Source organism: Anneissia japonica, unplaced genomic scaffold (assembly GCF_011630105.1).
Source record: "Anneissia japonica isolate Jap-2015-1 unplaced genomic scaffold, ASM1163010v1 scaffold665_len1252844_cov201, whole genome shotgun sequence".
Classification (NCBI taxonomy): Eukaryota; Metazoa; Echinodermata; class Crinoidea; order Comatulida; family Comatulidae; genus Anneissia; species Anneissia japonica.
Genome location: NW_022757135.1, coordinates 250250 through 276061, shown reverse-complemented (window position 1 = coordinate 276061; position 25812 = coordinate 250250). Strand labels below are relative to the sequence as shown.

The following is a 25812-nucleotide window of genomic DNA, read 5'->3' as shown; positions in this document are numbered from 1 at the left end:
ATACACATCTGATGTGTATAAGAGACAGATTATTAACTACTCAAAAGGTAGGGTACCCGTTTTATTATAATGGAACGACCGTTAAGCTATGGCGCTGTCTCTTATACACATCTAGATGTGTATAAGAACACAGTTTTAAAACATGATCGATTTAATAATAAGGTAGGATATAACAAAACAATAAAGTTCTAACATTGTTTATTTAGTAAATTGCAACATTGCTTACGTGTTGAAAGCTGGTAAACTATATTTCATTATTGTTTACGCATTGATTATCAGCCCGACGATCCAGCCTACGATCATTGCAAAGCTAATTGAAATAACAATGACCTTCGTAGTGGTTCGTAGCTACGTTCCAAACGGTACCTACGAGCAGGCTACGAGAGGTTACGCGCAGATACGAAGCGATATTTCCTGTCTGTACTGTAAGCCTAGACCTACTTTATTTTGTTGGCTAATAACATTTAACTTGTGAGGTAACAGTAAACAACAAATCTTCTTTACAGTATTTAATGAATAAATGTTGTTTTTATCAAACATAAATAGCTTTAGTTTAGTGTAACATTCGATAGATTTGAAGAAAAGAAATTGCTAAAGGTAGACCAGGCCCAATTAGGCTAGGCCAAGCTGAATAGGAGAAAGCCGTCCAAGAAATCATATTACAATAGAAGTGGCTGTCCTACAGGTAAATAATTGATTGTCTTTAGGACGGCCAGACGGCTCGCTGGCTAAACCTATGCTGTATAATGTTTGCAATATAGTGCACCACAACATTTTAACATAAATGAAATTTCTATTTAATAATCTTTGTAAACAATTTAATTCTTATTACGGTAATGGTACAGTGCAATGTCTCTAATGCACTCTTTACCCAGTGTCAAGACAAAAAAAAAGAGAAAACAACATAAAACAGGAACACTCTACTGTACGTTGGTTTAACGATACATAGAGTAGTTGACATCCCTTTTTGTCATGTCCCGGATTTGATCCATGGGCTGAAATACATGATCCTATAAGAAAGTAAACATGTCTGTCACTTCCATGATTGATATAAAGTATATACAGTAGTCTCTCAGTAATCATGGGAAGGAACCAAGTTTACATGCGAAATGTTGGTGTATTTTTACTTTAAACTTCATGAAATAGGAAGATCACACCAAAGTCCATAAAAAAGGTCTTAACAGACATTACAAAGTTCTAATACAGAAAGTTCCAAGCTACAATAAACTATACATTACTGTACAGAAATTGAGGTATTTTTAAGAATGTGTAATTGATTTTCATTTTTTTAAACTTTGGCAGGATCCCATTGGAAATACATTATTTGACTTTATACTTATGAATATGATTTGAGTAGTTTTATTGTTTTTGTTTTCTTTAATTTAATATTTTTAAACAGTATTTTCTCTGCTTTAATATAGTATACTCTATATTTAGAATTAGCATGTCATATTGAAAAGCAATAGAGAATGTATAAAATATAACTGCTTGCTGAATCACTATTAATCAAAAGACAAAATTATTAAGAATCTAATCAAAATATCATTACAACATCTGAGTCACCAACTTAATCAATATATCATTAGCTTCAAGAGAAACAATATCCTGTAGGGGTTTCTTTATAATATATGCAAGCTGTAATAAAAAATCATGCAGAACCCAGCTGTTCCATGACATAAGCTGGTACTACATTAAGTAGAAAAAACAACTCTTTAGTAAACTGAGGTTGATTGAAGCTCTCTCCACACTATCACATTTTCTTCTGACAATAATCTTTTGTATACCCATACAGTATATTGTCATGATGTGCCTACAGTCATGACGTGCCTCTATGTGGTCATGATGTGATGTCATTATTTGTCACTGCCTAGGCCTATATGATCATGATGTCATCATGACCATATTTAGGCATATCATATGTTTTTGTCAAATAAAATTTTGATAATCTCGACAGGTCTTGCACTGTAATAAAGAAAAATATAAACACTTTAAAAAACTATTTTTCTTACCATGTAGTGTCTGAACAGGTGAATTTTGTTTTTTCCTCAGGTGATCTTTGAAGCATTTTGAACACATTCCTTCTGATGCAGCATTTCCATAGAAACCGCAGCCATTCCGACATAAATTCGAAGGGCTCATTTCTTTACTGCCGTTACCACTATCCATCATGAATGAGCCTTGGTAACCCTATAATGATTTATTGAAAAGATGTTATTTTTTTTTCTCAAAACACTTTTAGATAAGAGTGAAAAAGAAAACTAACAAATTCCATTTTGTAATAAAATCTTGATTAGAGAAGTGTAGAAGAATTGCCTTTGATCAACTAATGTGAAGCTACAGTCGACTGTCTGACAGGGTGTCCAACCCAAAGGGCCGCCTAAAAGCCTCAGTTCTAGATAGAAAATAAATCATTTTATATAATTTTTTAACATGTTTGCAATACATGACTTCCATTCTCACAACACTAATAATTTATTTGGTAATTTCTTTACTAAATATAATTTTCTACTATTGTACAGTACAGTTGGTGCATTTATTGTAGACAGAGTACAGAATTACAAATAATTGGCAACAAAATACATTAAACAATATTTTAAATACAGTTCATGTTTAAGATTTAAAAAGAACAAAGGCATATTATACAATAGAATACCTTGGCTTCCGGTGTACACTTTACAGAGGAACAAAGGCTTATTAAAGAAGGCATTTCTAATACATTTCTTTGTTGACCATTCAGTATATACTATTACCCATAAGATTTTGTTCCCTTTATCAACCTGGCAAAAATAAGGGGTTAATGATACCAAATTCAATTAAACAGTTATGTCAGTATAAAAAACATAGCCTTGGAAAATGTCTTCTATACTGTAACATTGACCTCATGGGGCTATATAGCTCAGTATACATGGAGCTATACAGTATCCACTGTATTTGCCAATTGGACTTCTACTAGGGCTACAGTATTATGAATAAGAATTGCATAATTTAGTATTAGAGCGACAATTTATATTACATAAATTTATTAAAATTATTATCCAACAGCTGAAGCCCACCACTTGCTACAGCAAGTGGAAATAAAATATCTAAAACTATACAATGGACTACCATTTGTTTTCATCACTGTCGCAAGAGTACAAAACATACATTTCAGAATGTGGTAGGGGTGGGAGGCGGTAAACGGTGTACAGTATACTCTTTTATTACAACAATTAAAATGATTTCAAAATCACAACAATCTTCTTTCAGGTAGTCTCTAATTTATTGACTGAAATGTTTGGTTAATTTCGAAGAGCGCCACCAGCATCTGTTTTTGTTATGTCGTTGAATTTAGATGGGAATTAATCAGAGAAAAAATATACTATGGGACACCATGCAAAAAAGTAATATGGAATGCCAATGGAGCCAAAATATAGTAATTTTCACTGATTAAGACAAAATCAGGGACTGGAATCCAGTCTATAACCACATTTACACTAGACACGATTACGACACAACAACGACAAGATACAGATGCGCGCAGTGTTGAAGAATACAAACTATGCGATATGTCGTTGTGTCATAATTGAGTCTACGGTAAATGTGGCTATCTTTCAGCGTAGGAAGGAGGGCTATGTACGTTATTGAAAATGAAAAAAATAACAGTTGTTATATTTTAGATATAATTTTAAAATTTAATGTATGCTGGTACTGTAGTCAGGAAGCTACGGTGACAGTAACACCAGCACAAAACCCAATTAACTATTTTGAAACACATGTTTCTACTCAAGGACAAATGAAAGTTCTGAACAGCAGTTCAATGCTTTATTTCATGTTTCTCACCAGATGTTTGCCCATTAGATAATACTGTTTTGTTAGAAGAAAAAAAGGACAATTCTTTCCTTGGTTTGACTAGGAAAACCACTTTACATACGGTTCTAAATAAACCACACAGTATATTCAATCTTGCTCAATAATTACAGTATAGAATAGAAAAGATTTATACAGCTGTTGGTATATCTGCGATTTAATAAATATTCAAACATTAGTCATTGGAATGTACAACTTAGGTAATCCCATTTGGTCATGTGATCTTGTCATAAGATCACGGTGAATATATGTTGCATATTTAATCTCGATGACGTCAGAAACCTGATCAAATTTTGCCCCTTTGGGAAAAATGGTGAATTTTTATAATTCATTCTGGGATCATGTTGACCACATCTTGTGAATAAATATATTTTTGTTTCTTAAAGCTTAAAAAATTATTAACTGAGGAATAGAAGTTGAATTGCCTATTTAGATTTGTTTTTACATTAAAAATGTAATACTGTACCAGTACTAGTAGTGGAACAGGATACTGTACTTACTGTACACTATATCAACATAGTATTATTAAAATATTTATAAATAATACCATTATTCACAATTTCAAATACTTACTTCAACCAGATCCTTAATTTGTTTTTGACAACTGATTACATATTATTATTATTAGGTACAGTATTATTTAATAATCTTAAAAGCAATTAAGTGTTAAGACTAGCACCATGTTGTGTTGTTACATGCAGAATAAAAACAAGAACATATAGTAAACCATAAAACTAGGTGGTGGTCTGTCATGTGATGTTTAGTTTGTGTTAACATGATACAGTATGATAAAGATATCCCTTACATACAGCAGAAACACAGCTAAATTATTTTTATATTCTTTCTAGTGAATAGTACAATACTATTAAGTCAGGATTATGCATCAAATCATTTGTCTTCTAATAACAGGTTATTAAAATCATCATAAACATCACTTGTCAGAATCCTTCTGTAATAATACTTGAAGAATGTGTTTGAACACTACCCAGTAAAAGTATTTTGGATTCTACAGATACTTAGCAGGTGACCAGCCATTTTATAAGCAATTTTAGGTACCCCAAATACCCTGTAAGGTAATGGTAAAGGTAGGAGAATAACCCATAACTCACAGCGTATTGTGCCGAATTGCGTATGGACGTGTCCGTGACTACCTCAGCCGTCGTAAAGAGGCACTTAAAAGTAGCATGTTCGCATCATTCCAAAATGACACGGGCTGAAATGAACCATCATCAAGTTAACCCCCCCATTCTTCCAAAAGATGCAATGGGTTCTTTAAAGTGCACAAGAGCAAGATGTATACACTAGACCTCCATTTTAAGTTCACATCCGAGAAGACTTGGTTCTACCAACCAAACCCCAGGCGAGGAGTGGCTTGAACCAGCCCTGTGTTAAGGCTGTAATTAGCGGCACCCTGTCTTACCGCTTGGCCACTTGACTTGCCTCAAAAAAAGTGCAACAAAATTACTCTGGACATCATAGTACGCCAGCTAGTTCGTATACCGTTGACTTGATTTTAGATCTGTTCGTCTGAGCGCCTCCCCGATCAGCAAATTAGTGAAACTTAAAAATAATTGTTTGTTTCAAACAACACCTTGTTGTGAGTGAGGTTCTAGGACAAAGTTAAAAATAAGATCATCATCAACATCGTCATTACTATCAATAACAATATCATCCTCACCATCATCCTCATGAATTTTCATGATCGTTATGAATATGATCAGACTGATGATTAGACCTAGGCTAGGCTTTGTCTCGTAACATCACTAAGGAGGCTAGGCAATATTCTACAGTAGCTCTGTGTTTTTTTTAATTGAATTTTCAGTTATAGTATCTAGGCCTAGTAATGGTATTAAGTATTTGTAAAGAAATTACTGTAGGCCTAGTGAGGAACAGCCTATGGCCTAGTCTAAAATATTCTTACTCTAGTCTTAGCCTAGACTTCAGTAGTAGCCTAGGCCTACTGTAGGCCGCATTTGTTATCAATCAGGAGTAACAAATTACTAAATCAATTTAATCAAAATTAAAACAAAAATATAATTTTTAATTTGATGATGATAGGTTAGGGTACATAGATAAAATTATTAGATTATCACTCTTTAAAAAAAAAATTTTTTTTTTTAATCGGAACAATAGATTATTCCGCTTTTGTTTTTATCGATGAGGGAGGGACTGTTTATATTTGGCTAGTAATAGTAAATATTGTATAAAAAGTAGTTTAATTTTATAGTTTTTTTAAAGAAAATGTATTTGAAGTCACAAAATTGCATTGTTATTTTTATGCTATTAAAATAATTGCCATGTCAACAAGGACGCGAAGCCCCGCCCACAACGTCGCGAAAACCTTAGACAATGGCAGATAGACTGACCGCGTGGGCGAAGACTTTCTTTGCTATCAACCTTATTTAAGAAAGAGATGCAAATGATCAGTGTTAATCTATTTCATGGAACATGGCGGGGAAATTTTTGTAAAAGCCTCTGTATTTGGCTCCCAAAGGAAGAGGGAAAAGCCGCATTCAGTAAACCTTGTTGTCGGCAAAGGCAAAGTCTTGTAAATCTGGGTATCTATAAATAAGCATAAACATCTAGGTCTAGGCTCACGCATGTTTCGCGTTTAAACCAACTTTCTAAGTAAGGAAATTAAAATGTCTGAGAAAAAGGTTTTGATCATGTGACGCTCGCTGATTAGTCAGTTTATCTGTCAATCAAAATCTCGTCGAATCCCGTCGAGATGTAATTGATGCGGCAAAAATTTTTTTTATTCCCGCATCAATATTTCCCAAATTTTGGATGCGGGCGGGAGTGATAATCTAATATTAATAATATTAATAATTTTTTCTATTTGCCCTTTTATATGAATGAAAAGTTCATCATCCAAAATCCAACCAAAATTAGACAGTGAACAGTTCCAAATGTCTAGATTTGGCCATCATTTTCAACAATGACCAAGCAAAATTGAACACAATCACTTTGGGTGACATTAAATACAATGGAATGACTCGGATATGAGGGTATCTAGGGAGGATACAGTAGTAGTAGTAGCTAGCGGCCTAGCCTACACACGTATCTAAACTTACAACTAATACTAATGCTATATTAAGTAAATGAAAACGTTTTAGTTAATTTGAATTGATGGCTCTCATACTATGATGTATAAACTAGTTGCCAAACATATAAAACCAGAGAATTAACTCTGTTTTCTATACTAAAATCGTTTTCTCAATAGGTCTATGTTAGGGATATCGTCCATAATCATTGGTTGCCTGTGTTGACGTGTTTGTTTGGACCATTCGAGAAAGTACAGATAAACAACACAAATCCTTTTAGAAATGCCCTTCTTACCCAATATAAAACGTTGAAAATTGTAAAAGGCAAAGAATAAATACTCAAGTATTCGTATAAATCGTTTATAGTTCTATAACTTACCAACAAATTACAAAAATAGATATAATTCCTAGGCGTTTCTTCTCTCAAAATACGTTATTTCTCTCTTTTTGATCTCTGCTTACATATCAAGCTCTCTCTATAGAGATCATGTGACGTTAAACTTCGTTGCCAATTGGTTAGAGTGCGAAGGACACAATGGCTTTGTGACGTCATAGACAGGGCACCTCCCGGTTGAAGGATGATGATGACGACGACTATAACCCGGAAGAATGTGATTCTTGCGAATTGTGTCATTCTCCGGTTAAATAAATCTTGGTCATTGTTCTACTGCCCACGATTTTTTTCTTTGTTTATAGCGGATGTCTAGGTCTACATAAATAACAAACAATCAAAACAATAATATCGTTGGAGCGTTTAAAGCCAATCTCCATTTTGAACTTAAACAAAACTTCGAAAATTATATAAACTTAGACCAATTTTGATTATATATTATATCACGGTATATTTTATTCAAATACATTTTTACAAAAAAAAAAAAAAAAATCAGTATATTGCAGAACTAAATCTGAATTACAAAACTGAGTACTAGAATTTACAGAAAAATCACATCAAAACAGGAGCGATAAAAATGTGCAGCAAAATATAGGCCTAATATTGGCGTACTAGAATCTAGATAGGCCTAGTAGTAATAATAAAATAATAATAATAATAATAATAATAATAATAATAATAATAATAATAATAATAATAATAATTTATCATTGTTATTATTATTATTATTATTATTATTATTATTATTATTATTATTATTATTATTATTATTATTATTATTATTATTATTATTATTATTATTGGGCTGGGAAGTTACTGTTACTGAATCTTTTGTTTATACATTATATTATATTATATTATATATTTATGTAGTAGGTCTAATTATTGTAAATTCGAAATCAATTATCAGACGGCAAGTCGCATATGAATACAAACTTTTGTATAATTTTTAAATTAAGTTGCGTTTTGAAGTACAGGTCTACAATCAATTATTATGCTACTTATGGGGCCGCGGTTTTCATGAATCGTTTCATTCACTTATTCATTCAAAAGAGTGAACCAACAAACTTTTCTCATCTATCCATCCATCAATCTATCCATACATTCATTTATCCATCCATCCATATAGGCATATCATTCATTCATTCATTCATTCATTCATTCATTCATTCATTCATTCATTCATTCATTCATCCATTCATTCATTCATTCATTCATTCATTCATTCATTCAATCCTTCAATCATTCATTCATTATTAATTCATTCATTCATTATTCATTCATTACTCATTCGTTCATTCATTCCATTCGTTCGTTCATTCATTCATTTATCCGTTCCCTTTGTTCATGCATTAATTCATTTAACCATTCAATCGGTTGTCCATATGTTCGTTTCATTCGTTCGTTTTATTCATTCATTTATTCATTCAGTCAGTCATTCATTCATTATTCATTCATTTATTCATTCATTCAGTCAGTCGGTCATTCATTCATTATTCATTCATCATTCATTCTACTCGTTCGTTCCCTTTGTTCATGCATTAATTCATTTAATCATGGACCTATTAATAAGTCCATGATTTAATCATTCAGTCGTTTGTCCATTATGTTCGTTTCATTCGTTCATTTCATTCATTCATTCATTCATTCATTTAACCACCCCATCCACACTTATCCATCCATCTATTAAATCTGGGGAGCGGGCTTGGAATACTGTACATTTATCTGGGAAGTCGCTCAAATCCGCTGGGGCCCCAAGGACTCCAACACCTCGCCGGTACTATAATCTCTTCATTAAAGCAGTGCTTTTGTTTGTTTGTTTTTCCAATTATATGCCACATGTCTGAATAAACACAATGCCTCGTTGAAGCTTCGGAAATAGACATTTAGGGGTTGAAAACTTCATCTGTAAAATTTCTATTCAACTTTGTCATTTCCGCGATCTATAGCAGTTATATTGAATAGCGTTAGATGACTATTACTATTATTACTACCATTATTATTGTTATTTTTTTACATTTAAATTGTTATTGTATTTTATTTTTAGCACCAGAAACAAAACACACTGACGATGAGGGCAGCAAATACACACAAAAGTTCACATCAGCAGTTTGCAAAACTTATCATTTCCAAATGAATCGCGCTTCATGAACTACGCTGCCAGCCATTCTAATGCATAATGCAAACATTTCTGGCAACTGCTTAAAAGAATGTCACTTAATGTTCGAACGCTTTAATAAAAAAAAAACCTTAGGCCTAATATTAGGCTTGGTAACTGGCAAGTGACATGGCGCACTTGATAAACGCCCTCTGTTTCCTTTCTCCACGTGTCAGTTACTTTACTTGATTTACATATGGTCAAAAAAACGTAAAATGTTTATAATTCATTAGATGCCGAAATTATAGCATTAGTATTGTACTAATAACACAGATAATGCAGAAATTATCCAACAAAACGCTACACCGGACACAAAAGAACTAAACACCATCAAGACTTGTTATTCAAAGTTTCAGAACTCACAGAATAGTAGCTACTCATCTGAAACAGTTAGTACGGTTTCTTTACTTTTGCGTAAATACGGGTCTCCCTCTAATTAAAGACTTCCTCAAATTAAAGACAACCTCCAATTAAAGACCACTTTTCTGTGGTCCCATATTACAAATGTCTTTCATCTACTGAGGCCTATGTTATTCTAATAGAGACAGCGGATAAAGACCGTAAACCCTCTCCCAAACGTGTCTTAATTGGAGGGAGACCAGCAATCAATTTTAAACTTTGAGGTTCATTCCTTTATTTAACAATGATAAAATATGGCATTGTTATAAATATTTGCAATTTTTCTTTGAAAAATGAGTTCGTGGTAATCTGGTCTAAAAAAAATCGACATAAAACATTTGAATTTATTGAAATGCAAAAAAAAAAACCAAAAACTTTTCAATAATAATTCAATAAAACACATCGAAACAATTCAGTTTCAATGATTTAATGACGTTATTTACCAAAACTGTTAAATGGAAAGCAAGTAGGCCTATGAATCGTATCATTGGCAAGGAATTCTGTAACTGTACAACCCCTTTGATAATGGATGCTTAACATATTCAAAGTTACGTTAGTAAAGTTTGGTGTATCAAAACGGGTTTTTATTTATAAAGTAAGATCAACTAAATGGATCATTAGTAAAGATTTGTGTTTGCTGGATTACATTCGATCAGACTACGAATCAGGCTGTTGAACCGGGTGGCATTAATACTTTCTGAGCCTGGCCAAGCTAAAATGGCCACACCTTCACACCCACCACGAACATTTTCTAAAGTATCCTAATTTGACAGTATTTCTGACGTTCAATTTTAAATACATCAAATGCTTTTAACGACAGTAGGAGAAAATAGCAAATAGGCCTACAAGGAAAGTCCACCTTAGCCCCAATGTTTGGTTCTGATGAAAAAATAAATGATGTAACAATATGCCCAGAAATTGCATTCACAAAATAAAAAAATATTTATTCTAAATTTTGTTCATTTGAGACTATGTCGTTTCCATTTTTAATTAGCTTAAATACGGTAGGTGTTTGTGCATTTTTTTGGCTGGGGTGGGAAAATAGGGAGATATGAGTTAGGCCTACTGTAGGCCTACCAGGCGTGCCAACATCCACCTCAGCCGCACCATGGCATGAGGGTGAGGTAGAAAACAGCAGACTTATAATCCGGGCTTACTATGTTGGGGCTGAGCTGAGATGACAAAATTCAGGGTTGGGGGGGGGGGGTGCAGTCAACACTTAATGAACTGATACAACACTTTTTATTTTTGTGTATTAATTTGACTTTTTGACTTCGTTAAATTTCAAGATCAATAATTCGTTTGCATGTGATAATAATAATTCGTTTGAATGTGAAAAAAAGTAGGTGGGAGGGGTGTAAATGTACGAGGAGTCTCATCATACACTTCAGCATTTAGCACTGACTATTAGATAAGGATGTAGCAACTCTAGATTCCTGAAAACTGCACTCCCAGACTTATAAAAAAAGGGTCTTACTTTGACAGTAAATTAATAAAAACATTTTTTTTAGTTATGAAAAATTTGCAGAATCTTTTAGGAAGTTTAATAAAATTTTTGGAATGTAATGAGCGTTTTTTTGAAAGTGGTAGATTGAATTCTATGCAAACAACAACATAGGTAACCTCTGCAACCCATGCAAAAAGAGTAAACAGTACGAAATATAGTAGCCCTATTTATATAATTATCCGAAGAAAATATTGTAATCAGAAAACAGTTAGTCGAAACATTATGCAGACGGAGATGATGCCACAGCAAAACAACACAAACGTTTATGATTCGCGAAACGTTGTGAACGTGAAACACAAACGTTTCACCAACGTTCACATCGTTATTCAGTCAGAAATTTAGTTATAAATACGATAGATATGATTAAACTAAAATCGTTTTGAACAAACTTCAGCATTATTACCCTAGACCGGGTGGCGGCAGGGGCTAAAACATAATAAATTGTGATATTTTAGTGAAAATTACTGTGTGAACCGTGTCTCCTGGAGAATTGAAATAATATAGAGGGCGTCTGTCAAGTTTCCGAAACACAGAGCACAGAAAAGAAGTTCGATCGCAGAGCTGAGTTAAAGAAAGGCATCTTGGAATACTGAAAATATCTTAAAATATGTCATAGTTTTAGTGAAGATCGTACAGTGATTGGCATCATACTATTCTAATTTGGATTGTGTTACGTCTCATAAAGGAAATTAGAAGAAAATTTATTTTAGTAAGTGCGAGACATGCTGCAAATTCAGGGTATTTACAAAACATGCCAGAGCAGGCCAGGCAGACCGAAAACCACAATATTAATATAAAGACAACAAGCCTGTGTAAACATGTTCAGCTGGCTCTGCTAACAATGCTGATAGGCCCTGCACTGACTGCCTAGCCTAGGCTTATAGCTAGGCCTAGACAATTCTGCTAAATCTTGAATTTCGAATGGTAGATTGAAATGATCTTACATACGTAAATTGCATGATAATAACGTTTTAAGAAGTGAATTGTATTGTATTTCTTTTCTCGAGACTCTCCTCAATCAACGAAGACCATGATCAAGATCTAGGACTAGGCTTAGGTACACTACTGTAGCTTAGCCTAGGCCACATACTCCAGTCCGGGTATTCCATACTCTAGTAGGCATACCTATAGCCTGCTACATATAGTATAGGCCTAGCCCGCCCAGTAGGAGCATTGGTTTAACCTAGGTTACTGAATGTCCATACTTCAACTCAAATTGTCCATAATTGATAGGGCCTTGAATTAATTTATTTAGTAAGAAGTCCTAGGCCTTAATGGGTGGTAGGACTAAATTATATCGTCGTGGCTATTCTACTTCAATTTGCTAAAGGTATGGTAAATGGCATTACATCACCATCACCCAATGAAGAGCCAGAATATGCATAACGTTATCTTTCAATTCCAGACCGGCATTGCAGATCGCCCACAATGTGAGGTGAGCGGTGTGACTAGCGAAATGTACTTGGCACATAATTAGTTAGGCAAAGTATCAGTATTTTCTTATAATACTGTCATCGATAAATAGGCGTAAAGGTTCCACTCAGTAATAAGAGTCATGTCATTTAGCTATGTCAAGGAAGGCATGAATCCTCAGGACGTAGGCCCAGGCCAGCTTGCTTATGCCTTTGGTTATAAGAGAGTCCACATACTACCCAGTCTTTGGTCTAATCTACTTACATGACAACACATGCACTAAAAAACGAAATAACTATAAAATTTAAATGGGCCTGCATCAAAAGCATATTCGATAAATTTGACACTAATAATCATGATTGTGGAAACTCATTCTCTCGATCTGAATTCTGGCCGAATGAACGATGTTTACGATTGGGGGAAGTACCATAACAGCGAGTCTACTTAGTTGGGTAAAATCAAGGAGGTATCGGTTATGCATACAGTACATGTGCATTCAATGTGTGCGAATAGTGTATGTTGGTCGGATTGTAAAGCGTGGTAATTTCGAGTATACTATAACCTAGGCTTCTTGGACTAAAACTTGGGATGAGATTTTGGGGGTTGAGAACGTGACCATGGATGAATTAGTTTATGACTGATATGCCACCCAGATCACTACCCGAGGCCGCCTTGTTTAGGTCCTTCGCCAAGCGAAGAATTTAAGCAAAGCCTAGTGGCATACTGTATACCAAGAGTTTGGTACAGGATTCAGTCCTTGTTTGATAATGGCTATATAGATAAATGACATGATTCTTACTGAGTGGAACCATACACCTATTATCGATGACAGTACTAAGTACAAAGAACAGGTGTTACTCCGGATAAAGAAAGGGAGGCCATGATTCAATGTTTCGACCATTATTGGGTCATCTTTAGCAACGTAGGGTCATATTTATTCCTGAAGATAACCCAATAAAGGTTGAATCGTTGAATCATGGCCTCCTTTCTTTATTCGGAGTAACGTTTGTTCTATGTTATTTAAACGTAATCTGTGCATCTGTTAGTACAGTACAGTTAGTAAGTACAGTATTGTACTTTTTAACATTATCGTTGGCATTTCACTGCTCATCGTCGGGGATCTGCAGTGATGCCGGTCTTGAAAGACGACGTAACGCACATTCTGTCTCTTCATTGGGTGATGGTGACATAATTCCATTTACTACTATATACGTTTATATGAAATTTTTCATTAGTGTTGATCCAGCAAAATAAAAACCAATAGTACTCACACTACGTTTCGCGAACGATCCGTTCGCTTTTTCAAGTAGACTGGTGATGTTATTTCCAGTCTGGTCTGACGTCACCTCGGTGTTGTTGAGGTCGAAGTGCATCGCTGCGTCGTCGACGAGCACCCCCCCCCCTCTTAGTGTTGTGGTTCAATATGATATCATCATAGATATGTGATAGAATGTGTCCTCCTTCATCTCTGTTCATAGTATCTGTTGTTTTTCTAATCCATAAAGATTCTCTGACTTTTCGTTCAATCCATGAGCTTTCTTTCTGTAATATTTTTATGTCCCAATTTGGAATATGATTTAGCTGTGTAGCATGATCGGTGATTGCAGATTTATTTAAAATTTTGGAATCGGACAACCTTGCTGATCTTGTTCGGATTCTTACTATTTGGTTTTTATTTTGCTGGATCAACACTAATGAAAAATTTCATACAAATTATATTTGGATCCAAATGAATTTATTTCAAAATATATACGTTTAGCAAATTGAAGTACAAATACGATTACCGTATCTCTAGCCACGGCGAAATTATATAGTAGATAGCTATCTTTTAATCTTATTCTATACCTAATTGTACCTTTCTTAACAGTGTCAAAGCTGTTTTATGTCCACTTGGCTTTTGCTCCTAATCCTGACATTAATTGCACAGGGATACATCAAAATTTAACTCAAATTTACACGGAAGATCACTAGGAATTTAGACATAGTGTGCGTAGCATCTGCTGCTTAATACATTGATTGCATATTGACCAGTACATAATTTTCTGTATATTCTGCTTAGAAGTCAGCCCTTACTTTTTAAAAAGCGCGGACAAATTTCTAGGCTTAATTTTTTGCGGGGGGGAATATACTTCCCTTGTAGGCCTTATTTTACAGTTTATCATTTTCCTTAAACCTAAATCATATGGATATTAACTTGTACATTTTACTTTAAATGTGATACATTTGTAACTCATTACTATTATGTATATAAAGTAGACACTTGTCTTGGCTATCATCTCTCCTGTAAGTTAAAAAAGTAAATCCGGTTGAAGGAATAATGGGGTCTCTCTCTCCACTCCCTAAGCCTCATAATGTGTATTGTCTTGTTAATGTTTATTGTTAAGGATTGCCACTTAGTAAACTGAGCCTAAAATTATATTTAAATTAAGAGTAGATTTTAGTGAAATTAGCTTTAGATTAGGTGGAAAACTCCAAGGCTGGGTGCTGTCAACCCCCCTCCCACCATAAATACTGCACATCCCAGAAGATGCTTGCCTTCCAATTTCATTCCTTTAATCATTCAACTTTAATAGCATAATATTCATAAATTATTTCAGCCTTTTGCTTTGGCCGTACAACATCAAATACATTCATACTGCAATAAATTTAATAATACAGTGTTAAATATCTAACAAATACTTTAACATTAATTCACATTGGAGCTCCAATGCCCTTTTTTTCAATAAGGAATTTTGAAGTCAGCCTAGGCTGCTGTACATATTCGTACTCATATGTAGTTACTAGTCTTGAAGTCCAGATATCTTGTCGTCCAACTCAAGTACAGATGGCTATGCGCCCAGAGTCTTTGAATATGTCTGATATTAATAGAATAGACTTATGCCAATTTTTTAATTTGTAAACAAACCACATGCAACAGGCCCAGATGGCTGGTGGCTAACATGATATTGTGCAAAAATAAATACCTGCTGTATAGTAGGTCCAATGCACACCTATGATAGATCTGGCAGCCAGGTCTAAAATGTAAGAATTTAGGATTTATTTTCAATATTTTCTGCGGAAAATAACAAATTTTATATTGAGTAAATTTTTCTTTTTAATTCGGGAGGCACAAATTTAATCAGGACCTGTCCCGGGACTCGTCAAAAATCAGGAGTTCCCTGGTTAAATCGGGAGTGTTGACGACTGTAATTTTTAATTATTTAATAAGTAATGTAAAACTTGTTACTGTATACCAACATTTTGTAGTGTATGTAATGGACTTTGATAGGAGAGTTTGCAATTACTCAACACATGGCATGTTCCAGTCTCTGGCACAGCATTTTTAATGATGTTGAAGTAGTTACTGAACATTGGGTCAACAACCCACCACGTAGTGTGGTGTATAACCATAGTCGATCTTCTGTTGTCTCTTTTTGCGCCATCAATTTGTTAATTAAATAGGCTGTTGTTGTCAAAAGTCAGACTTTTCATAAGTATTGTAAAAGCATGCATTATATAATGTGGCCTATTAATAAAAATGCTTTTCCACAGACAAGTGGGTCCCTTAAATTCTTGTTGAAAAAACACTTGAACCAGATGTTGGGCAAGTAGGTTCACTCATGCCTGAATACAAATTTGACATTTTAAAGTTTTTGTTTATGGGAACATTTTAATTCATTCTAATTGATTTAATAAAGGCAAATCAAAATTCAATAAAGGAACATTATTTTAATATAATACATTTTTTTTTATCAGTATATCCATCCAGAGATAGATTGCAAACAAGGGGATGATATTTTTCATGTAATTATAGCAGATTAAGGTGAATTTGGTAACTTGATAACTAGGCTAATCCAGAGATCAACAATTAATCTCTGTCTTGTTTTCCATTTTTAGGATGCTATCTCTGAAAAATTTATAAAAAGTGAATGGCTTTTGTGAGTCACATAGTGATATATACTAATTAGAGATACTGTGCTATGAAAATTGAAATATTTTAATATCTGTAAATTCTCTTATTTTGTCTTTTGAATTTTTGTGATCTCTCAAAATTTGATTCCTCTTGTGGTAAATCTGGTGTACTGTAACTCTGTAGACACAGAAGGTGAAATTAAAGGCTAACTTCTGATGGGAAAAATAATCAACATGGAAAAAAATGACTTGCAGTTCAGTCTCAAATTCAATTCTGGACCCCTGCCACTGTACAGGTATCTGTAACTGGTACTCAGTGGTGGCATCAGCGGGAGGGGGTGTGGGGAGGGGGAGGTTTGTCATACTGTAGATCCAAGACATTATTTTGATTGCCAATCCATAATATTGTGGTCTAAAAGCATAATTTGGGCCACAAAAAGCCACAGAAACTCTCCATGAACCCTACCAAGAATTTTTTATTGCAAGGCTCTAGTCAGTCCCATCCCCATGGTTCGTACCCTCATCCCCATGGTTCGTACCCTCATCCCCATGGTTCGTACCCTTTCCCTTGGATATCTCAGACCCTCTGCCAGCAAATTCCTGGAGCTACTGTACTGCTGCCTGTATCGTACAATATCTCTATGCTATTTTTGTCCTGATAAAAACAAGTGTGACAAATGCTGAAAGTTGATTAACTATCGGTCATTGGTATTACATTTTGTAACTGTGTGTAACCTAATACTTAACAGATATTTTGTTAATGAATACAGATTCTTCAACTGTTAACTGCCTATGTACAAGTACTTGACGTCTTCTAATGCATTTTACCAGCTTTCATTGCATTCCCAAGAGTAAAGTGTGTGGTGATTGCTGCTAGAAGCATCCATACAGATTACATCACAGGGCAATGGCCGAACTCTTCCAGCAGAAAAACTAGTCCAGGTTATTTACAGTTGTTACTGTACCAATGATATTGGTCGAATTTTGTGATTAAACAGACTTTTTTTGGTGTTGAATTTAAGGAAATGTTCAGAAAATTCATGAATGGTGCCCGTGTTCACTGTTACAGTAGAGTTCCCAATACTGTTTCAGAAAATATTGTATCATAACGCAGTATAGTATAGATGAACTGTATAAGATGGGGAATCAGACTTAGACCTTATATTAGGCAAAATTGAGATCATTTAACATCGTTAAACGGTAATGATTAATTAAATATGTACATGGCATTAATGTTTTGAAAGATGGTGTGCTAGTAATTTGCATTTTAGCTGTTTGAATCACAAGGCGACATAGTTATCAACCATCTCCCATTGCGTGGGATGGTTTTACATTTCAAAGTCAATGTGCTCTCGTCAATTTATCATGCATTCATTAAAATAAATTTATAAGTACGGTATTGTAGTTAGTTAAAAAACTACCATGGATAATACACAAAATGCAGTTTTACAGGTAAAGATGCCCCTAAAGAATGTCTAGCAGCCAGGGCCAGATTAACATACTGTAGGGACTTTTGGGCTGCCAGTCCCAGGCCCACAGGCTCCAATGGGGTAAATAGGCCTCCGAACCCCAGGAAAAATCACCGAAAATCTGGTTTTATATTTTAGCCACAGATTATTTACTGTAGGCTCACTTGCAATTACATCCCTATGCCCCATAGCTCTTATCGTATATAAAACCAATTTCTAAAGCCTTCCTGGCTCTGGGTCCCTGCCCCACTCACAGACATCAGTTGAATATTTAATTACTCTGTGGTTTGTTGCTATGGTGACCAGCGTTTGGGTTGAACCAAGGAGCCAATGATGTGACTGTGGATTCAAACTGTATTGTAGTCTTACAAGAGAGTGCCTTAGCTCACTCGGCTAAACTGGTGGTAGCCACTGTGTGTGTGCTGAACCGTGGTGATCTCTCCCCGGTTAATTTCCCATCGCTGCTGGTGTTTCAGCTGGAGGGTTTAATTGCAATTTACAAACTAACACGCCGTCTTTTGGATGAGACGTGTAGAGTAAGCATTATGGCCCATGTGCATCTTAAAGCAATAAACAATATGACAATATGTCATAACAAAAAAAAAATGACTACAGTAGTATGGAATCTAAATTGATTGTATTCTTGAATCCCGTTTGTACAAAAATAATATGATGTTTCATCATTTTGCAAGCTATTGGGAATTTTTCTTTTCCACTGATTCAGTAGCTGAATTATTAAAATACTTTACGATTGATAAGAAGTGAGAGGTCAAGAGTGTTATAACCTCTTGCAATGTGGAATAATAATGATGCATTTTAAAGCTAACTATAAAATAGCACATGAATTAGATTTACTATACAGTATATTATGCAAACTATGTTATGTGTGATAAAGCATCAACGCCACTGTACATCTGTACAGTTTAAATTGTACCAGTCCAAAGAAGATGATGATGACGATGATTTATAATTATATAAGTGCTCATTTGGAAAACCTACTGACTTAAATGTATAGTAAGTTGTTGACCAATTCATTTTAGCTGTATTTTGATTTTTTTTTATGTGAAGTACATTTTGTATAATTCATTTTTTTTTATGAATGTAGCATTCATTTATGCTAACTGTATTTTATTATCCATTGACTGATCATTAACATGACTACTATTTATCATTGTTAAGTCTTTACTAATATTAATCATTATTGAATATTTGTTTTTTTTTATTAATAGAATTAAATTATTAAGTAAATTTTTGCATTATGTATAAGTAACTCGTGATGTCATCACTGTATAACTCCGAATGTAATTTTCCTATTCCCAACTGTGCACTAATTATTCATTAGTGCACTAATTATTCATTAGTGCATAGTTTGCTTGATCTGTTTTTGGTTCATGGTTCAAGGTGAAAAAAACTTGTACCAGATGTGTTGCGGAATCGCACACTGCGATGAATTCTAGGCTAGTGTTTTTACACCTAGCTCTACGACGCATCTGCTGAACGAATTTAGATGTAGGCGGGAGGCCACTTAGGCCTAGATTGTAGCCTAGCCTACTGTAGATACTGTAAAATCATCACATGATTCTACCTGTCTGTAACGACCAAAAAATGATGACTTAAGTTACTTATTAAGGCCTTTCAAAATGAAAAAAAAGTCATTGACGCAAAATACCGGATTATAGGGAGCTTGGCATATTTCGGAGGGCCGTAATTGCAAAACGACTTGGATGTTTGGTCTAAATTTTTGTGTGTCTTTATTATCTATAAAAAAGGAACATATTGGTAGATTTTGAGCAAAATCTAATAGGGTCACATGTGGACTTTTCTGAAAATTTGGTGAGTTGACCTGGAATAGCCCTAAACATTAATAGACAGCGATTGACTTATAAAGCAATTAGTAGAGTGTTTATCTTTACAGAGGAAATTATTCATAGGTTAGATAATGCATTAACAAAATTTGAGTAGTGTATGATACGCAACTCTACTAATTGCTTAATATAATGTATAATTTATAATTGTTGACCTACAGTACATATATACCACTGTTGTATTGCATGTGCAGTAAACTCGCTGGCATTGTAGTTCCCAAAAAAACTCTTGCCCCAGTGGCATTTCATGGAAGAACCCAGAACTTAGTAATGATCTAAAACAATATTCTACATTTGTGTGTGTTTCATTAAAGTTGATGGGAGTTTCATTATGGTTCCCTATAACCTGGCGTATGGGATATTGTAGATTCAAAATTTGTGCCCAAATAAATAAAAAAAATTAAGACCATTAAAGAAATGTTGATATCTAAACATGAAAGAAGAATGGAAACTAAATTTGAAATAATCAAACTTTAGCATTGAAAAAAAGTTTATAAAAGGACAAAGAACACTTAGGGAATAAATGGTTCTGTAAAGTCTATAGCATTTATGCTAATAATATAATTGTTTAAGTGATCATGCTTTTCCAGGAAACACTTCCTGACACTTTCGTTGAAGAATCACTATCTTTACAAAATAATTGTCTTCATTCAGTGATTAATACGCTACTCGTAGTTGTACATTATGGTCATGAATTGTGAAAAAAAAAATGAATTGGATTGATTTCGAATGAAATTGTGTGTGTTTAGACATTCATAAGAGAACATTCCTCAGGGAAATTAATATTTAATTTCTAAAGAAACAAATCACCTGAAGAACTTATCTCTGTACAGTACTTCAGCAGTATTTATTTTCCCCTGTGCTTGCCCCTTGGGTGATGTTATGTAGCAAGTTGACTGTGCTCTGTTTAGAGCTGCTCTGTGATGTATTTTTTTAAATGTTGTAATTTTCAGTCAATTTAATATAGTGATTCAGTGTGACAGTATCATGCAAATTGTGCATTGAAATGTAATTTACCACTTTATTATCCTATGAAATTTAATCCGCATTAATGTTGTTATGTACTCTTGAAACTGCTCCGAATGTAATTTAATGTACTATAGGAATCATGATATTAATATTATATTATTATTATTATCATTATTGTTATTATTATTATTATCGTTATTGTGGTTGTCATCATCATCATATTCATTGTTGTCGCCACCGTTATCGTTATTGCACTGTTAATGAATGATTAATTGCTATATATTGGAAAAAGTAGACAAAAATTGATTGTAAATTTTTACTAGCTATCCTTTCACTATAAATTATTATGAAATCTTTTTGAATTACTGTATACAAATAATATTTTGTATGTTGAAAGAATACAGTAAATTTAATAAATTACTCGTTTACAGCTAATTCTTTTGATGCACTTTACTGCACTGCACTACATTATAACTCAATACTACTAGTTTAATAAGTAAATAAATAAATCAGTCAATCAATTAATCAATCAATCATTTATTTTGGACATTCATACCCATAGTAATAAGTCTACTAATAATAGTAAAAATAACAAATAAGTACTTAATTATTTGAGCATAAAAAATAAAATTAACTTTAATAAGAATGGTAATGTAGAATCGGCGGCATACCAAAAGAAAATGTGTGTGTGATTCAAAACTTAAAATGACAATTTGTTGCCAGAAATCAGAAGAACAATGAAGGCTATATTTGGCTGATCCTCTGTCTATAACACTGAAATGGATTTGATTGGAGTTGATGTTGGTTTTGTTGTTAATGTTGCAAGTGATTGTTATTATTTGAATGAAATGCTTTAGTGTACCAGATACAATAACATAGGGGCCTATACCATAATGATATTCTTATAGGCCTATATTATTGGGCTTCTAATAATATGATATATTATAATAATTTATTTGGAACTACCCTTTTTAATCAGTGGCACATTTCTTAATGGAAGGTGCATCCAAAACAATCAATGAAACGAAACAATCAAATTTGATTGTTTATCAAAGTTTACAAACTAAGATATTTAAGCTAACATTAAAATGCAATTCAAATCGAAAGTACAGGTATAGCATAGGCCACTTTTACCGTGACAGCTTGGCCTATCAGCTCGGCCTATAGTCTAATTAAGCCTGGTCTACCTTTAGCAAATTCTTTATATTCTTCAAGTCTATCGAATGTCATTAAAAAAGCTAAGTCATATTTACGTTTGATAAAAACAACATTTATTGATTGAATGTACGTTGTTTTCATACCAATATTCGGTGGGATTCCCAAAGATGGGCGTGGCTCCATTGCCCGTCCATCGACTCATTGCCACGCCCGCTGGCTTGCATTTTGGACGGACTATATCATTTTTCTGGCTAAACCCCTGAGGTATAGTAGACATGTTTAGTGCTATAAAATTAACTTTAAGTGTCATCTTAAACTAAAAACTCATTGCTAATAATAGTATTGTTTTTTCTAATAGTTATTGTAAAATGCGTGTTATGTAGGCCTACCGATCAATAATGTTCAAATTGACTTCGATTTGACATATTGTACCATACTACTTTTATACTACCCTTAAATAGAACATAAAATTTTGTAGTTGCCACAAACTCTTCTTGAATAATATTGTACCATGATACCATTCAATCACATGCTTTAGAATTATTTATGTCATTGCATCGAGAATTAGGCCAACTCCTTAGGCTATTAGTATTATTTACATTAATGATGATATTTATAGGGGGAATTTTGAGGTCTAATTTCTAGAGATTTTGTTTGTATTTTCCTGGTACTGTATATTTGTACTGTATTTTATTTATGTGTACTTTATTCAAATTTGTAAACACCAATTATAGGATGAACATTTATAAATAAGAATACTGTATGATATAAAACAAAGTATACAAATAGATAGTGTTATTACAGATAACGAGTCTCCGGGGCTAGAACAGCAAGTTATGTTTCAAATAGAATTGAATTAATATTCCATCGCAACTAATTTGGTTTTAATTTCTCATATCTTCAGATTGTGTCGAAAAAGCAAGTTATGTTTCAAATAGAATTGAATTAATATTCCATCGCAACTAATTTGGTTTTAATTTCTCATATCTTCAGATTGTGTCGAAGTTGGTACAGTAAAAACGAGCAAACTGGCGACGTCACGTGTTCCTAGCCCACGGCCGCCAGACGTGATGTCAAGCCCTGTAGCAGAAAACTGGTGCTATACCCAGGTATAGTAATTATAATTATGTTTTAATATTAAATAGTTAATCAGCTCACTACTGATAATATTTTGTATCTTATACTGCACAATTTTGTGTGTTTGTTATAAATAATGAAATCACAATACTCATCATTGTTGATTTGTATTCGATCTAATAATATACAGGTAAAGGAAATATTTAATCATAGTTACCAACCTGAGAGATTTGAAATGCGTGACTACACCAGTTGGCTGGGGAGGGGGGTGGGAACCAGGGATGCCAGGGCCCCTGCCTGTCGGGGTCCAGGGGCGGAGCCCCGTGTGTGAGTCAGGGCTTCTGTCACATAAGCAAAAATTTGTGACAATGAACGCGCAAAACCACACGCGCCTCTTTCTTGGCAATTTGATTCTGGAATGATAACGAAAGCCTGTCACCGTTTTCACATTTTTAATAAAACCAATTTCTTCTAATTTTAAATAGATTTTTCCCCTGAATTCGTGATAATTCGTTATCACACATAGACTTGTGCTAAATGCATGTTTCTGCAAAATGCGTGTTGCATCCAAAATCACTTTAAAATGCGGGACCGTCCCGCACGATGCGAGACAATTGGTAACTATGTTTAATGTTTTTTTTGGTGAAAGTTTTAAGAATGTTTAATTTACTAAAGTTGATATTTTTGTATTGCCAATGTTAATTCATTATAATATTAACAACTTATCCGACATGTACAGTAATTAGTTAAAAAAAAGATATTCATTTTGAAGGTGGGGGTTGGGGGTGCAGGCGTTTGAAAGTGAGAAAGATAAATAATGATCTCAAAATGATACAAATCAACATTTTATGTTGTACTCTGATAGGGCGAGGGAGGGGGAATCACAGAAAAGAATATGAAAATGTTGAAAATTATGGAATTTTTTGAGGTATTGTTTGGACGTTAGAATACTTGCTTTCTAATTTCAGGGTACTGGGTTCAAATCCTGATTAAAAATTTGGTGCAATGCATTTTGGTTTTTCCAATATGCCTTGTTGAATTAATTCCTAATGAATGCAAAAACAAACATGCTACTAGTATTGTCAAAATTTCTGTGTCTACTTCGTAAATACTTACCTGGATAAACCGACTAAGATCTTTTGAAATAGATACACCTTGATTCGGAAAATTGTTTACAGTAGAGTTGTCTATAGTTGTTTGGATTTTATAGCCTTGGATTTTTATAGTTTTGTGCTGTGGATATTGTATACTGTCTTCATGGCCGGCAAATCGGAGTGTATTTGTGTATTTTGACTGTGTACTATACATTTACATTTTAGCGGTTGCTAAAGATCCAGCCATTGTTTCTCACAGCATTGGTGTTTACCAGTATTTTGCCTTTTAATTTAAATTTAAAAAAAACAACAGTACAGTACTTGTGGGCCTTTCTTTAAGCACAGTAATAATATCTTGAATCAAACAATAGTTGAAAGAAAATAGTGCATTGTAGTATCAATAAAATAAAATTTAATGTTAAACTTTACAGATAATCATAATACAGTTACTAAAACCAGAAATATTTGCTACTTTATAATAACATCTACAACTTATATGGGCGATAAAGAATAATTATTATTTTCACATTCTATCTCAGAATTAGAGGAAGGAAAAGAATACCTTTTGCAATGTTGGCTAGTTCGCGATTACGATCGTGATGACAACACGACAATGTTTTTTTTTTAAGAAATAAAATTATCTACTTTGCGTGCATGTTTGTATGGTGTAAAAATAGCCTACAGGAATTGGTGTTGACTGGTGTAACAAAATTCACTGTGTTATTTATATTTTGGTAACAAAGATTAAAATAATAAAATGCCATACTAATACTATACAGTACTGTACTAAAAGAAATACCCTAAGTGTAAGATAATATACGTTGTTCTTTCATTAAAAATGGCAGGCTTCGTAAAGCATGGCGGAAAGAAACGAGATATAACAAACACCACGGCTTCTGATTATTGGATCCATGAGATTTGGCCTGATAGCTTGAGCTGGTTTCTTGCTAAATCTAGGATATAGTTCATAGCAATATCTAAGATCATTGTCTCCAGAAACTGCCTCGCCTGTCACGACTCATTGTTTTATGCACGCTTTCACTTTTAGTTTTTTGACAATAAGTGTTCTGCTTAATCTTATACAGCGTGACTGCGAAGATGGCATCATTTGCCAAGCTTTCAACCTCATTGTGATTCCATTAAAATGTTTGATGAAACATCTGATAAAGAAATAAGGAAGCAAATTAGATGGATTAGATCCGTAAATAATGATGATAATAATGTTATTTATACACTGTTCATCATTATTGTCATGCCACAACATAGCCACCACCATCAACATAACTTTCACAACCATATATTGTTCAGCGTCGTCGTCAACATCATTGTCGTACTTTGTATTGTCATGATCATCTATGACACTTTCAAATTTTAAGCATTCTATTTCAAATCCTCACCAATAATTCCTGCTTAATCTTACCTGATTTTCTCTTACCTTGCATATCCCCATTTTTATTATTCAAAAATTTGTTTGTACCTATGTTTCTTTTATTTTTATATGTATGTATGTATATTTATATACATATGTATG

At 33.8% G+C, this 25812-nt stretch overlaps 2 protein-coding genes across 2 annotated transcripts in view; one reads left to right on the top strand and one right to left on the bottom strand.

Moving 5' to 3' along the window:
- The window catches only part of LOC117124470 (AN1-type zinc finger protein 6-like), a 26971-nt gene extending 19547 nt beyond the window's left edge, over nucleotides 1-7424 (bottom strand). Inside the window, exons 1-2 of the mRNA XM_033270706.1 lie at nucleotides 7270-7424; nucleotides 2010-2187 (exon numbers count right to left, since the gene is read on the bottom strand). Of these exons, the coding sequence (XP_033126597.1) occupies nucleotides 2010-2169 (160 nt within the window). The 5' untranslated portion in view covers nucleotides 2170-2187; nucleotides 7270-7424. The remainder of the gene's footprint in view (nucleotides 1-2009; nucleotides 2188-7269) is intronic.
- A 4454-nt stretch (nucleotides 7425-11878) lies between these two features.
- Nucleotides 11879-25812, top strand: part of LOC117124441 (speckle-type POZ protein-like) — a 52144-nt gene continuing 38210 nt past the window's right edge. The window contains exons 1-2 of the mRNA XM_033270674.1: nucleotides 11879-12054; nucleotides 23104-23219. Of these exons, the coding sequence (XP_033126565.1) occupies nucleotides 23181-23219 (39 nt within the window). The 5' untranslated portion in view covers nucleotides 11879-12054; nucleotides 23104-23180. The remainder of the gene's footprint in view (nucleotides 12055-23103; nucleotides 23220-25812) is intronic.